We start from the raw sequence: 14,733 nt of genomic DNA, 5'->3' as shown, positions 1-14,733 counted from the left end.
CGTGTCTGCTGCCACGCACATGCGCAGACCGGCTCTCGCTTACACGCAGGTGTGCAGGCATGCGGCACGCATGACTGGGAGTTATACATAGAGTCCGAGCTTTGGTTGCACGCAAGCCACAGTGCCATCCCGGAGGAGGTGCACTCAACCGAAACCACGCGGAGCAGGCATTCCAGAAATGTTATTCGCTCGTGGAATTACTTCGAGGGCTCGAATACTGAACATTCGAATTGAATCGAATACTTTACTATTCAACCGAACATCCAAAATTATCAAACATTCGCACATTCCTATCCGGCACTTATGATCAAAACACCCCTGCTCATTGATTTGAGGCTTAAAAATTCCGGTGTTGCATTTTCTTTCAACTGATGTGGCATCGCAACACGTGTTACCGTGGTGTAGAGATGGCCATATATCGGTGCCTGCAGCATACGGAAAAGCACGTGGTGTGCCTGCTCATGGAGTTGGTAACAGATATGCTGAAGAAGGAGCGAGACACAGAGAAAGCATCTTCGACATTTCTTGGAGCCAGACAGAAAGTAGAAGTTGGAAAAAAAAAATACACATGTATAACAGTTGCTATTGGATGCAGTAAGAAAAAAAGAGAAAATGAAAAAGAAAACTAGACCAGTGCCATTTACAAATATGATAACGTGAGCTTGTTTCATGCTCTGTTTGAAATTTTCATCCCTTTGAAAGGCTATTTTATTCATTGCTTTCATGTAACATGTTTATGGACACAACCAGCATATTCATGTATCTGTTTTAGGTGCACTTTTGTTAAAGCGAACCGGTGCCTTCAAGTTCATATTGAAGGCAGTGTGCTGTATGTGAAAATCTGGTAATGACTGGAAGGGAACCATATGCGATGGGACAGAGCAATTAATGAATTGTATTGCAGCTTCTGCGAGTCCAGGGGAATTCATAAGCTGAAGAAAACGCAGTTTCAATCACGACCAGCTGACTGACGAGACTGCTGTGAAATTGGTTAGGATGTTTGCTAGTTTTCAAATTGTTCCGTTAGCTGTTCACACTTGCAAGCTACATTTTAAGCAAGGCAGCTGTCTGGATAGGACTAAGACTTAACTAGACTTTTAAAAAATTAGCTGAGGGGGCAAGAAAAGTCGATATTGGGACTTAAGTAAAAAAAAAAACCCTCCATATGCAGTACTCGCCCTGATTGTTTGGTAGTAACCTGACGGGAGGGTTTTCGCATTATTCTTGTGGTGTTCCTGCACGCATACGCATGTGTTCACGCTACTTGAGCTCATGCATTTGCGAGAGATTGAAGTTTATGCAACCACTAACCTCTTTCTGTCTGGTTTCCGCCCAGGGAAAGTGCATAATACTTCCTCACACCTGGCCAGCCGAGTCAGGGGCGCCCCACACCATGTAGTGGCCACTACTTGCTGCAGCAGCCACTGTGCACCTCCTTCCTGCAGCAGTGTTGACCACCTGCGCCAGTGCAGCGGCACACCGGTGGCCGAGGCTGAAAAGCATCCAGTCCTCTCTCCTTCAGAGTGATGCGGGTGGAGCCAGTGTGCACTCCAGTGAAGAGCGGCCAATGACTAACCAATTGAAAACAGAGTTGCACAGCAGCAAGTGAATGCCGTTTCTACGTAGGACAGAGTTCCAGTAACCGTAGGCCCATTCCAGCTTGCAGGCTATGACTGCAGGCACGTGTAGGCAGAAGAGGAGAGAAAGTGGGAGAGATGAAAGGAAGACACAAGAAACGGGCTTGCATTACCATCAACATTGAGAGCCACCGTTATCGTCGTTACCCCAGTTTTTCCTGTGAAGTTGCCGCAACGCCTCTTGGGGAGTTGTGGTGCCAGAAGGACCTTGTCATCCACAACAACAGCAATTAATGTGCTAGTGCCACTGTTTGGCCTCATTTACTCACGTGCGCGAAGCAGTAGTTGCGAGCGCAGCATTTGCATATGCTGGGCTGCACACTTCGGGACGAGCCAAGCCTTGACATCCTAGTGGGGCAGGGTTTTTTTCTCGTTTCCCTACCCTGCCCGCCTTCTGTTGGGGCACTTAGCTCTTCCCATTGCCAATGGCCCTTGTTTGTCTAGTGCGTGCGTGTGACAACGAGATGGCCCTTGTTTCTGTTATTTATGTACATTAGCCAGTCAGCACAGTGGGTTTTGCTGCAAGATGCTTTGGGGCAGCAACACATGTCGCCAAGCAAGCAACAGTTGTCGTTTTAGGGGGAAGAAAAACAAGTGGAAATTCTACTGCTGGACACTATCACAGTGTTCTTCCTTGCTGCTGTGAGGACTACAGTGTCTTTCCACCGGCTGTACAACTGCATCATGTCAGCAGAAGTATGGCTTGCCTGCAAGCCAACAACTAGTGTACTTCTGAGTGTGTGTATGCACCATCTTTTGTACTGAGAGTTGTGTTCCAGTGAGGTGATAGACATAGTTTCAACCGCGAAGCAAAAGAGAGAAAAATACAAGTGACACTATGAAATGGTCATGCAAGCGCACATGAGTGCATCCTCTCCTGTGCACACGGACATTCAAGTGTGTGTGATTCTTGCATGAGAGCCACCCTCTGTCGTGTACAACAGTCTTCCTTGCAACAGGAGCAGCACATTTTCTCCAGAACTTTTCTCTTTCCCTTCTTTTCTTTTCCTGGTTTTCTCCTTGTTGCAGCTGCACGTGTAAGGTGCGCTGCGTTGTCCATGCCCGAGTGTATTCTTTTTATCACTGAGGGAAACTGTGTGCTGCTGTTCTTTCCACAAACCAAACTCTCCTCCAGAGTTTACATTTTTGTCCCCTTCTTCCTTCTGCAGCCCTGCAAGTAACAGGGGCACACCCTCTCACTAAAGTGTACTTAAGAGTGGCTAAGAGGACAGGTGTGGCGTATGGTATGCAAGACTCTAAAAGTCAAAATGAGCTTAGGGTGTGTGTGTTTCTTTTTGTCTTTCCCGGTTTACCTTTTTAGAAAAAGATGAAGCCCACTGCTGTTTGCTGTGGAACAGAAATAAACGTAGGAAAGGTCATGCATGCTACCTTTCGTAAGCTGCAGTCGTTTTTCTGCGTCTCCCTTGTTGCCTGGCTCAGCAGAAATCGCTTTAGAGACTTAATAAGCCACAGCACTCTTGTGGCGCCTACTTCCCGCGGTGACATATCATACTTGTTGAAAGCGATCATCAAGCTCTAGTTGTTTGTACAGCACTGAAAGAAAAAGAGTAAAGAAAAAGGATTATTTTTTTGTAAGGTAAATGTTGAGAGCGAATTGTGGAAAAAACCTCCAACGTTGGCGCCTAAGGTTGTACAGTTACCTGGCACCTCCAGCCTCTTTCTGTCCTTGTTTGGTTTCCCCCTGCTCTGTGGTCATTTTTGGAAGGCTGTGCAGCACGTGTTACACGAAGAAAGTGTTATCTCACGCACACCTTGCTACCCTGTCTGCTTGGTAGCGATGCAAAGCTGCTGGCAGCTCATATCAGCATTCGTCGAGTTTAGGCTTACCACTTCTCAAAATTTCATCATGGGACCAGCAGGGTTTAATTTTTGTAGACAAATCCAGATGACATGCAACCAGTGATATTTGTCTTTTCTTTTCTTTTTCTGCATTCAAACAACTGGCAGTTGTTGCTGACCTAGCGAGAGGTCTACTTATACATGATGCAGATATTGAGCTTCATGCTTTCAGTTTCATACAGTATCAAAGGACACCTTTTCAGTTTGTTTGAATGCTTCATTCTCTTAGTGTTCAATTGCAAAAGCACTAATACATTGCAGGGCACAAGAACAATAGGATATGCAGTAGGGGTCCTGGTGTACTTTTGCTGACAACTCTGCTTGTAGCGTTGCGTCACTACTTCTTATGCATGTGCAAATGCTTCCATTTCACTGTTTGCCAAACTGGATGGGAAAAAAAAAAAGTCAATTGTATACATTATGTTGGAGGTGACGTTACACTGTTGAACTCATGAAAATAAACTAATTTAGACCTCAGCTTCAATCAAATTGATTTCCTGAGCACCTCGTTATGTGCAGAGTCATTTTGGTTACCACATTCATACCCGTTGACCACATGCAGACATGTCCAGTGTTGTCATATATCATAGTATTCAAGATGAGGGTTACCCTCTTAATGCATGTACCTTCACACTGAGTACCTAGAGCCTAGAGAGCCTCCTATTTTTACCTCAAAAAATGGAGTTTCAATATTGTTCATATACACAGCATATAGTAAAAAGTATAAGAGATTGCTATTCTGCACACAATATTTTCGATCTTCAAGCAAGCGGGGCCAGAGTTTAGTAGGAATTTATTTAATGTCTAAAAACGTGGCCACTTCAACTTCTTGAGGCAGAGGGAGAAAGATCAAGGCTGTGCTGGCCTTTTGCTTGCTGCACGTTCAAATGCATGCCATGTAGAAGGTAGCACTCTGGGTGCGGCCTATGAGCAAGTTGTAGAGCTGTGTGGTTGAAGTTAGAAACATGCTGTTTACTGTTAAATTTGCAGCACGGGTAAAGAAAGATGCTTCCCTTTCCTGTGAACTGTTTGCTGCAAGTGTAAAATTTGTCTCTGCTTTTTGCATGATGAGCTGGCTTCCCTCTTTGGGTATAGGTCAAGTCTGTGGCCACTCCCTCTTCCAGCTCTGTGTTTGCCCTGTTTTGCCACCTATGGTCTGTAGGAGGTGTAAATTTTGCTTTGATATTTTCCTTCTGTGAGAAGAGAACTTTGACCTGTGCTTAAATGTTAAATGTTGAGAAAGGGAGAGCTGCTATTTCTTGCCAACCATCCCCCCCCCCCCCCCCCCTCTTGCTCTTTTTGCAGTGCACTGTCAACAGGAAGGTGTAAATACAAAGTGTGAAATATTGACAATAAATTTTTGAGCAACAACTGTGTTTTTGCGTTTTTTCTGTTACTTGCATGGCCTAACTTCAAAACCGTTGGTGCACAAGCACTTGAAATTCAGTAGCTTGCTAAAAATTTTATTCCTAGCAATACGGTTCAGATTAGTGTGGATCCTGCTGTCACTTTGTTTTTATTTTTTTAAGAGGAGGGTTCCAGCATAGGTGCAAAGCTCTACAAAAGACTGCACTCAAAGGTCTGTTGTGTAATAACCACACCTAAATGTCTCCTCCTCTCTGCTGCTGTTGTGAGGTGTGACCAGTGCGTTTGGCTGAGGGAACTTTCGAGGTGAACCCCAATGAATCGTGCGTCTGCAAGCACAGAATGCTGGGAAGACATTTTAAGGTATATAAGCTCGCAGCAGTTCTGGGCCCATGGTCCGCTCCAGCATGAATGAAATGTGGGCTAGTGGAAGTTTCTGCAGCAAAACGGAGATCACTGCAGCGACCCGTGTTGGAAGAATGCGAAAGCATTGATGCCTCCTTCACACTCGTCGTCTCCCTTTGCTTCACTTCAGACTGTTTGCCTATCATTTTACTTCTTCCAACTTTGACGTCTACTGCTATTTTCACACCCTCGCAATATATGCACGTCCGGGGCTATTTGAATGTCTAAATGACCTTTTGGCCTCTATTAATTACTCCAGATCAATAAGATTTATTGTACAGCGACATTTTATCGTCCTCTGTCACGTGGTTTGTTTTTCCCGCAATTTTGACGTGTAGTACTGTTTTCACGACCTCGCACTGTATCAACATCTGATACTATTTTGATGTTTGTGACATTTTTGGCTCTAATTGATTAGCTAATTACTCCGCATCGACCAAATTTTGACGTGCATCATCATCCTCTATCACATACAATCATTCTTTTTCGTTTAACTTTCACACGAACGGCGAAATCGCTGCCGACACGTTTTGCAGACGCGAAATCGTCAACATAGCCAGGTAAAGCTTTCGCTTTAATAAATTCGTACCTGCCACGTGGTGACCACGCACCATACAGCTGAGCAAGCTTAGTTAAATGGCGAGAGGCTTGTAGCATGGCCGCTCAAAGTACGCCTCCATTGAGCGGCCGTGCTTGTAGCTACAGTTCTCCCCCAGTGCACCCCAAATGCCGACCAGGTCATCGCGACGCCCTGTCGAGTTCTCCTACAAGTGAAAAAATCCTCCACGTTTGCGGAAGATATATTGGCGACACGTTGCTGTTTCTGATAAGTTTTCACTAGCCCATGATTTCCACCGTCAAAAGGTAGCCACGTCTTCTGCGGTCGGCGCTGAACAAAAACATGCGCGCGTGCACCGCCGTTTCCGGTGGGCGCGCCTCCGCCACTCCGCCATAGAAGCTGCAACGCCCAAAATCATGTCGTGAGGAGCTGAAATCAGGTACGCGCCGCCGCCACTCGCCGTAATGCATGATTCGCAGGCTACGCACCAAGCTGCATTACTGGCTAAACGCCGAAAACTACTCGCCGCTGGTGGATAAGACGCTGATGGATCTGCGCAGCGACGACGCCGATGCTGCCATTCGGGCAGCAGACTTCATCCTGGGCCTGCTTCCACTGATGCAAGCACCACCGTTCAGAGTTCACTACAACGACATCGTGTGCGCCGCCTACGTACAGCTTCTGTGTTCCAACGGTCTGGTACGCTTCAAAATGTGCGAGCTGCTGGAGATGATGATCGAACTGGACATGCAAGCCACCACCGAGCTTATGCTCAACCTCGCTGATGAGGCTGACGTCAAGCAACTCGCGGGCATCCTGACAGCCCTTTGCAGGGTCCTTCGCAGAGACATATGTATGAAGGAATTTCCGAACCAGCAGGTGCTTAGTTTTTTCGAGAAGCACTTGGACAGTGCGGACGACAATATTCGCGGCAAGGCTATTGCTGGCGCAACCCTCATGGACTATTATTTCAAGGCCACATCGTCAATGCCAAAATAAGCATTCCGGACTTTCATTTGCGGCTTATATGCGCTACTCCACGACGCTTCTTTTGTTACATTCGCATGTCTGAAAGCAGCACCAAGCACGTACCAAGCAGCACATAAATTGTTGGCACAAAAAATGTTCTGGTATGCAGAGCTGAACTTTGTGTGATGCCGACGAAATCGATAACAAAGGTCAGACGTAGATAATAAAGCAATAACTTTGTTACTTTGACCTAACAACTTACGGCAGAGTAAATATTCGCGCCATTTTCGACAGATTCTCCGAACAATTTTTCAAAATACTGAAAACGAAACTTTTGAGGCCAAACGATGATGATGATAGAGTTATATTTGCGCAGCATTAAGTCAACAGTGCGTCATGCGTAATAAAACACTGACTATAATTTGATGAAATTATCTTAATTATGTTTTATTAGCAAATTTCTTGTCTTCACGGGCTCATCCAGCCACCAGCTTCCGGACATATTCTGGAAATTCCGGATCCGGTCCCCGAAACGCCAGTGCCAGTACGCGAGTAGGGTGAACGCGAGTATGGAAGAAAAATGGAAGGTGTATTGTAGCAGTCAGTTCGTTGCCTGCAACTTAAACTGCTGTTCTTAGTTATTTATTTTCAGCAATGGCCTGTTTTTTGTGAATACTTTGCGCCTTCCTTGTTATTTATGAGCTGCTGTCCTTTCTACTTCTGTGAAGTGCTTGTATGTGGAAACTTCGCGACTGCAACTGAAGCAGGTATGATTCCCCTGGAAATCGGCGCGACCTTTGGCAGTTACATATCGTCGCACTTCGTCGCTCTGAACACTGCATAATATTGTGCAGGAAGTGAGCTGAAGTCTTTCTAGGCTGACAAAGTGACGTTTTGAGGAGTTTTAAAGCATGAAGCATGCAGTTCTAAGCGCACGTCGTATCGTATCGCCTCTCGATCGCGGTCTGTTGTCGTCGAACATGCGTTTCCTTTCGTTACTTTCCGTACGGATTTTATTTGTCGCCGAAAAAGTCAGTAAGTAGCACTGGCTTGTTACTCTAATCAGTACTGAAATCGACTTGTCCGTGCAGTCATCTTATGCTGGACATTACATTTTACAAAGAGATTCAGAGGACCAGCGAAATCTGTGGAATTTTTTTTCAGTGTAATCCGCGAGTGAAGTCTTTTCATTTTCCCAAAATGATTAAGGTGGGCTGGTTCCGGTTCGCTCAAAGCAGGTATGCGGATAAGACTAGAATAGACTGGAGTAAAGCATGTTGGTGGTATGCAAGCTGCTTAGGCACTTACGCTGTATCGCACCACTTTCTGGCAAACTACAGTTTTTCATCTTCTGCTCTTTGTAATTAGGAGAAACGTAAGTGTACTTCGCCACATGTTGCCTTGACATCCGAACCCGTTGACGAGATATGGGTATGGAAATGAAAGGCTCGTTAAGAACTAAGGAAAACAGAAGGGAATGAGTACGCTATTAATTTTCCATTGATCAACAACAAAAAACAATTCCCAATGCTTACCTTGGTGTCAGTGACCATTGGGTTCCTCTATATATCTCTTGTAGCAGAGTGCATGTTTCGCATTCATCGTTAAACAGTCGATTTCTTTATGTGTTAGTTTGAGAAGTTGAACAACAGAAGAGAGTGTGTTATCAATTATGTCTCTTTGAAGTTCGAACCCATGTGCGCTTACTAGCCACGTGTAAATTCTGGAACGCTGCTGACGCATGGGTTTCGTTTGTGTTTGTGTGTGCATGCATGCATATGGATCACTTGCTGTTTTGAACTGAGCCAGTCCACTTTCAAAAGTACGAGAGAGGAGGCTACTAAACTCCGAATAGGTAATGGTGCAATTGGACTAATAAATTCCGCCAAGTAAGCTGAAGTAGGTGCAGAGAGTTTGTGTGTTTACTGTGTGAGAGCGTTGATTAATCATGTTTTAGCATCTCTTAGTTGAAAGCTAGCTAACTTGAAAAAACTGCCAAGGCTAAAACAGAATTTTAGATTCACAAGAAAACTACTGTATCAACTCTAGAATTTTAGTGTAGGCATTTGTCTGATGCAGAATATATGTTAGAATAGTAAATAAATGCCTTCTGCGATGCTAATCTTTATGCCCAATAATGCTGAAATTAAGAACATGTTGGTCAAGAACTAGATGCTGCTACCAGGTTACCCTTACAGGAGTGCTGCTAAATGTCGGTATAATTGTGACAGTTCTGCACCTCCGTACACAGAATGGTATTGGATGCATTGTTTCCAGTCATGAGAGCTGTTATGGCCTGTGTCATTGCTGGTCACTTGAAGCCCATGCATTTTAGGGAATATGAAATGTGTCTGGGCCCAATGGCAGTAAGTTTCAAGAGTGAGAGGTGCTAGTTTGATAGGGTGCATGGACAGAACTACTTTTCTGAGTGTTTTCTAGTCTTATGCCAACCTACTTAACAAATTGTAACTAGCCCTTCATTTTGCAGTGTAGTATAAAATGTTATCTTTATTCAGAGAGATTTTATTACACTTGATTTAAGACATGGGTTGCCTTGATGGGGTGCCACGGCATGCACATTAATTAAGTCGTAGTGCTTATCTACCGCGATGCTTCAGTAGTACAGTGGGACTGTACTACTGGGGACTGAAGTCTCCAGGATGTGCATCCACCTATCTTGGCGGCGCATTGGTGCAAAGTATGCCAATGTTCTGCTGATTTCACTAGCACACTTTAGAGAACACAAGAGCAATTTTCACCTTCTCAAGCATGGCTTGCAACCACCGACTGATAACAAAGTACACGCGTTGGTTGCCTGTCGCGTGTCCTGGGGAATTTTGTCCCCGATAGTGCACACTGCTGAGCCTCAGTCAGCATGTTCAGCTCCTGGCTATGGCAGGATGGCAGGTAGATCTCAGTGAAAATGTGAAAAAAAAAAAAGACCTCATGAAAAGAGATTTAGTCAGCCTTGAAGAGACTGAAAGGCTGAGATTCATCCAGATAACAACTCCACAGCAGCCTGCCTCTTGCAACCCAAGTGCACCTTTGCCACATAAGAAGAAAAAAAATTTGGAGGATGCTTCTTAAGCTTCGCCTTTAAGAGTGGAACGCGACAGCATCTTGCAGCGCTTCTAGGGAGTCCAGGGAAAGCTTTGCCCAATGGACAAAGCGAAAATTAGTTTTCTGAGGAAAGAAAATGACGCACACTTGTCTTGATGGACACCCCAACTGCATGATACACAGCTCCTTATTATAGATCGCCAGTTTTAATCCCTGCCGCGAGCTAGGCTCTAACTTTACTAGTAAGTTTATGCTGCACGAAACGCTGAATTGTATGACACCATCTGAAACATTCTGTGGCAAGCAGTTGGCATGATACAATTTTTTCCAATGCGCAGTGCTCACAACTACTACGACGCTGACAGCTTTTCGACCAAATATACAGTGATGTAAAAATTATCTTTTCTTTTTAAACCAGAACAGCATATTACTTTTTAAGTGCTCATGCACTCGCCCACCTGGTGTGCTTTTGAGGAGATCTTGATGTTTTGCATTTAGTTGGCTTCTCAAACAAAATTTTTGTCTTGCTGTGGCATTTTGCAGAGATGGACTGACCCAGGTGCTGCCCAGAGATGTCTATGCAGGTTGCAAACACCTCCCCAGGGGCTGGCAGCATACCGCTGGGGAGGCTCATTGACTTCATCTTGCAAAGAACCTATCATGAACTGACTGTGCTCGCTGAGCTGTAAGTATTCGGAAATGGCTTTGCGTTTTGTATTATGTGAAGATGACTGGACAATCTAGGTTTCTCTATTGTCAGGGGTTGCTATTTGTGCACTCCCGTATCCTGAAGCTCTGTGAATCAGTATCGTCACTATGAGTTAAAGGTGGCCTATATAGACCACCACATTCTAACAACGTAAATTATATTGATACTAAAAAAAAAAGGGAACAAGAAAATGTGTCCACTCTTTAAGGACATCAAAAAATGCCTGCTTTCACTGAAAACAAAGCTTTTATAAACTAGAAAAGTCAGCAAAATTAAATACAGACATCTCTGCCACAGGCTGTTTTCACAAGCAAACTGTGATGACACCAAGTATTTTATTGTTCGAAGATCTGAAAGGCTGCAATCCACTTTCAGCCAGTAGTTTCAATGTGCCTAATGATCTTAAAGGTGCACTAAAGAGGAATCTGAACTCGTTTTTTTATTGCGTGAACTTGATCTACATGTTCCGAGCATTCTTACAAACGTCGAATTATTGTCCTGTGCAGCCAATTTCTCTGATTTAAATCGGATTAAGCATCCCGGCTCCCGCCTTTTTTTGAACTCGCCGCTGATGGTGCGAGGAGTCAAATAACGCGTAGAGTGCCTCTCAGGCAGTCGCGTGGCGGCTTCGCTTTCGCTTTGAATTTGTTTTTTAGGTTTCTGTAAATAAATAGATCCAGTCAGAGGCTACATAGCTGTAAATTAGGCCTACAGAAATAAAAATACGAGTGGACTCTTTGCTTTCGCCGATCGCTACATATCACTCCGCCGGTGGCAGAGCGGCAAGCCGCCACGGGACTGGCTGAAAGGTTGGTTGGCTCCTCCTACCGTCAGCTGTGAGTTCAAAAAAAGGTGGGAGCCGGGACGTTTAGTCTGATCTAAATTAAGGAAATCAACCGCACAGGACAATAATTCGAAGTTTCTAATAATGCTCGGATTGTGTAGATAGAGTTCCTGCGGTAAAAAGACAAGTTCAGATTCTTCTTTAGTGCACCTTTAATGCCATCATCAGCGCTGTGGGTTTGAATGCAGTGGTGTGAAAAAAATGTTAAATTTTCAGCTTCAAATTTTTCATCAGTGAATACTTCTTTTGCTGCCAAATGAACAACAGAGAGAGCCACGAAAAGCCAAGCCACCAAATTTTACTAAGAACAAAAAATTGGTGGAATGGTCCTCAGTGTCCTATTATGTCGTCTGTCGAGCAGAAACCTCCTCCAGTGATCTTGAACTTCATCTGGCTCTCTGCCCTGCTTGATCACACTTCTTTTGGTGTCTACTTGTTAACTCTGGCAGACCACTGGTTATCTGTTCTGTATATAGTGCGCCCTAAATTTATCAGCACACAAAGATTCTGGTTTGTGTGATCTCACTTTTGATAACGGGTTTGGTTTGGTTTGTGGGGTTTAACGTCCCAAAGCAACTAAGGCTATGAGAGACGCCGTAGTGGAGGGCTCCGGAAATTTCGACCACCTGGGGTTCTTTAACGTGCACTGACATCGCACAGTACACGGGCCTCCAGAATTTCTCCTCCAAAGAAATTCTAGCCGCCGCGGCCGGGATCGAACCCGCGTCTTTCGGGTCAGCAGCTGAGCACCGTAACCACTGAGCCACTGCGGTGGCTACTTTTGATAACAGAATGTATATATGCAGGCAAGGGCCGCACTTTTTTTTCTTTCAAAATTTTGGCAGAGTGTGGCCTTACCTGAAAGTGGCATTTTTCAGTTCCAATTTTAGGCGATATTCTGGGGTGACTACTTTATTCTCCATCACAGTTCTACTCTTTATCTAGCGCCTAGTTCGAGATAGCTCCAAAGTTGCTGTCGCTGCTGCTCGGGCCGTCATCGTCATCATCTTCATAAATGTACCCATCTTCTGTTCCGTCGATTTTCTTTTGATATTCCCGTAACATTAAAGCTTTTAACAGCAATGTCTGAGGACACAGCTGGCTACGCATTCAAATTCCAGGAGCACATGAGCTGATGTGTTGCTCTTTTTAATTGTCTGGTTGGCAGCACTTGCAAAATGGCAGACTGGCAAAACGGATGGCTCAAGATGGAACTTTTAAGACCGTCACAGGTTGCACCCGGCTGCATAGTGGTGCATTTTGGAAAATGATAATGATTAAAACAGGAATCTGTCGTCATCTGGCAGCTTGTCAGGGAACTTGTGCGCATGTGTAGAGCAATAGGCCTCTCCCTGATGTATACAGTGTGACGTCAAAAAGGTGTGCCCCGATGGGCAAAATTGTCGACTTTCGGTTCTGAACCGGTTTTTCTGGTGCTGAGCGCTCCCCCACCACCTTTGTACCCCGATTCGAAACGCCTCGCAGCCATTCTTCTCCCGGTGTGAGCCTTCTCGGTACGGCGCATGTTTTGCCCATCGGACCAGAAACACGTGTGCTGATGACATAGGCCGGGAGAGGTCTATTGATTTCAGTTGATATTTTTGAAAATATATATTGTCAGCTCCCAAACTGGAGGAGCGGCCTATACACTAGTGCGGCCCTTACCTGCATATATACAATATTGCCTTCTGTCTTCATTTTCTTTTTGTGTGTTATTATGACGACATGTGTGGATCAAGTAACACTGCCAGCGTAGACTGAAAATCAAGCAGAAATCCGCTTTTGGGAACTGCTTCACATTTCAGTTGTAATTACCATGGTTCAAGCTAGGTGGCCGCAGCATGTTGGCCCCCCCCTGGCCACATTCCGGCCCTCTTATTGATTTGCATGAAACTGTTCTGTGACACACTCAGCCATGGTTGCATTTCATTCGTTGCCGACAGTACATGTTCAGAGGCATGCAAGATCTGAGTTTTTAGGGTTCACTAATGGCTTTGGTTTCTAGGTTTTATTAGATTTGCATGGCAGTACTGTTTGAAAACTAGATAATGAAGCTTGGTTTTAACCCTTGCCTACTTGGTCTATCAGAATTACGTTTGCCCATGTAAAAGTTAAGTTAGTTTCTTCCATTAGACCTCTACTAGCAGCTGTAACTTTTTTCTTGGCCTGACCACTGCAACTTTCATTGTGCATGTAGAGGGCTTGACCAACCTGTAACTTCGCTTTTTTGCTTTGTTTTTCAGCCTTCCTCGCAAGACAGATGTGGAACGAAAAATTGAGATTGTGCAGTTTGCGAGCAGCACACGGCAGCTGTTTGTCCGGCTGCTTGCTCTTGTGAAGTGGGCAGCCAGTGCAACCAAAGTGGAAAAATGTGCTGTAAGTGTTTTCAATCTTTTCTGGTGGAGTACCTGAACGTTTTATTGCTTGATAGTGTGGTGAATTCAGGCAGGCAGTCAGTGTTCTCACCTGTAATTATGTTATGCATGTATTGCTGATTTCTTCAGGGTACTCCTTTAACTCATTCAGCTCAATAGCTGAGAAGACAGGGAATGGTGTACAAGACATAATACCATTCACAGGGCTAAGAATGCTTTGGATGTCTTCATCTTTTCCCACTGGAATTCGCAGTTAACTTAATAAGGGAGTAATTACTCATTGACGTCCACCCGAGCGCACATACGGCTATAAAGGAAAGGTATACAGCTTTCTCAGAAACTTTGTAGTTAAAGAAAAATTCGTCCTGGTCTGGGTTCGAACCCGGGACCACTGCTACACCGGAGCAGTCGCTCTACCAAATGATCTAACCGGGACGGCAAGCTTATGGTAGAGCGAAAGCGAATTGATCAATAACTCGAAGTGGGAACTGTGTTGGTCAAATGTTTAGGGGAATCCCCAAAGGTTTGGGGAACTGTGTTGGTCAAATGCTTAGGGGAATCCCCAAAGGTTTGGGGCTTCCCCTAAACATTTGGCCAACACAGTTCCCACTTCGAGTTATTGATCAATTCGCTCTCACTCTACCATAAGCTTGCCGTCCCAGTTAGCTCAATTGGTAGAGCGACTGCTCCGGCGTAGCAGTGGTCCTCGGTTTGAACCCCGGACCAGGACGAATTTTTCTTTAACTACGAAGTTTCTGAGAAAGCTGTATAGCTTTCCTTTGTAGCCGTATGGCTGCGCTCGGGTGGACGTCAGTGAGTAATTACTCCGTTATTAAAATCTACTCCACCTTGGGGGATTCCCCTAAACATTTGACCAACGCAGTTAACTTAATGCTATCCTCAAGGTATTGCACTGAATACAATTGAAATTTTTTGCCTCTTTACTGCTT

The 14,733-nt window shown here is 44.8% G+C and overlaps 2 protein-coding genes across 6 annotated transcripts in view; both read left to right on the top strand.

Annotated features, from left to right (window-relative positions):
- GckIII (Germinal centre kinase III) overlaps positions 1-4,868 on the top strand; it is a 124,303-nt gene extending 119,435 nt beyond the window's left edge. For all 5 annotated transcript variants that reach the window (XM_089544089.1, XM_089544088.1, XM_089544085.1 and 2 more), the window contains exon 8: positions 1,337-4,868. In XM_089544089.1, the coding sequence (XP_089400215.1) occupies positions 1,337-1,349 (13 nt within the window). In that variant the 3' untranslated portion in view covers positions 1,350-4,868. The remainder of the gene's footprint in view (positions 1-1,336) is intronic.
- A 2,470-nt stretch (positions 4,869-7,338) lies between these two features.
- Positions 7,339-14,733, top strand: part of MED14 (mediator complex subunit 14) — a 74,698-nt gene continuing 67,303 nt past the window's right edge. The window contains exons 1-3 of the mRNA XM_089544083.1: positions 7,339-7,562; positions 10,399-10,540; positions 13,652-13,784. Coding sequence (XP_089400209.1) covers positions 10,428-10,540; positions 13,652-13,784 — 246 coding nt within the window. The 5' untranslated portion in view covers positions 7,339-7,562; positions 10,399-10,427. The remainder of the gene's footprint in view (positions 7,563-10,398; positions 10,541-13,651; positions 13,785-14,733) is intronic.

Source organism: Amblyomma mixtum, chromosome 5 (assembly GCF_055824585.1).
Source record: "Amblyomma mixtum isolate Tamu chromosome 5, ASM5582458v1, whole genome shotgun sequence".
In the NCBI taxonomy this organism is placed as follows: Eukaryota; Metazoa; Arthropoda; class Arachnida; order Ixodida; family Ixodidae; genus Amblyomma; species Amblyomma mixtum.
The sequence above is the reverse complement of the archived record's forward strand: the minus strand, read 5'-3'. Positions and strand labels throughout refer to the sequence as shown.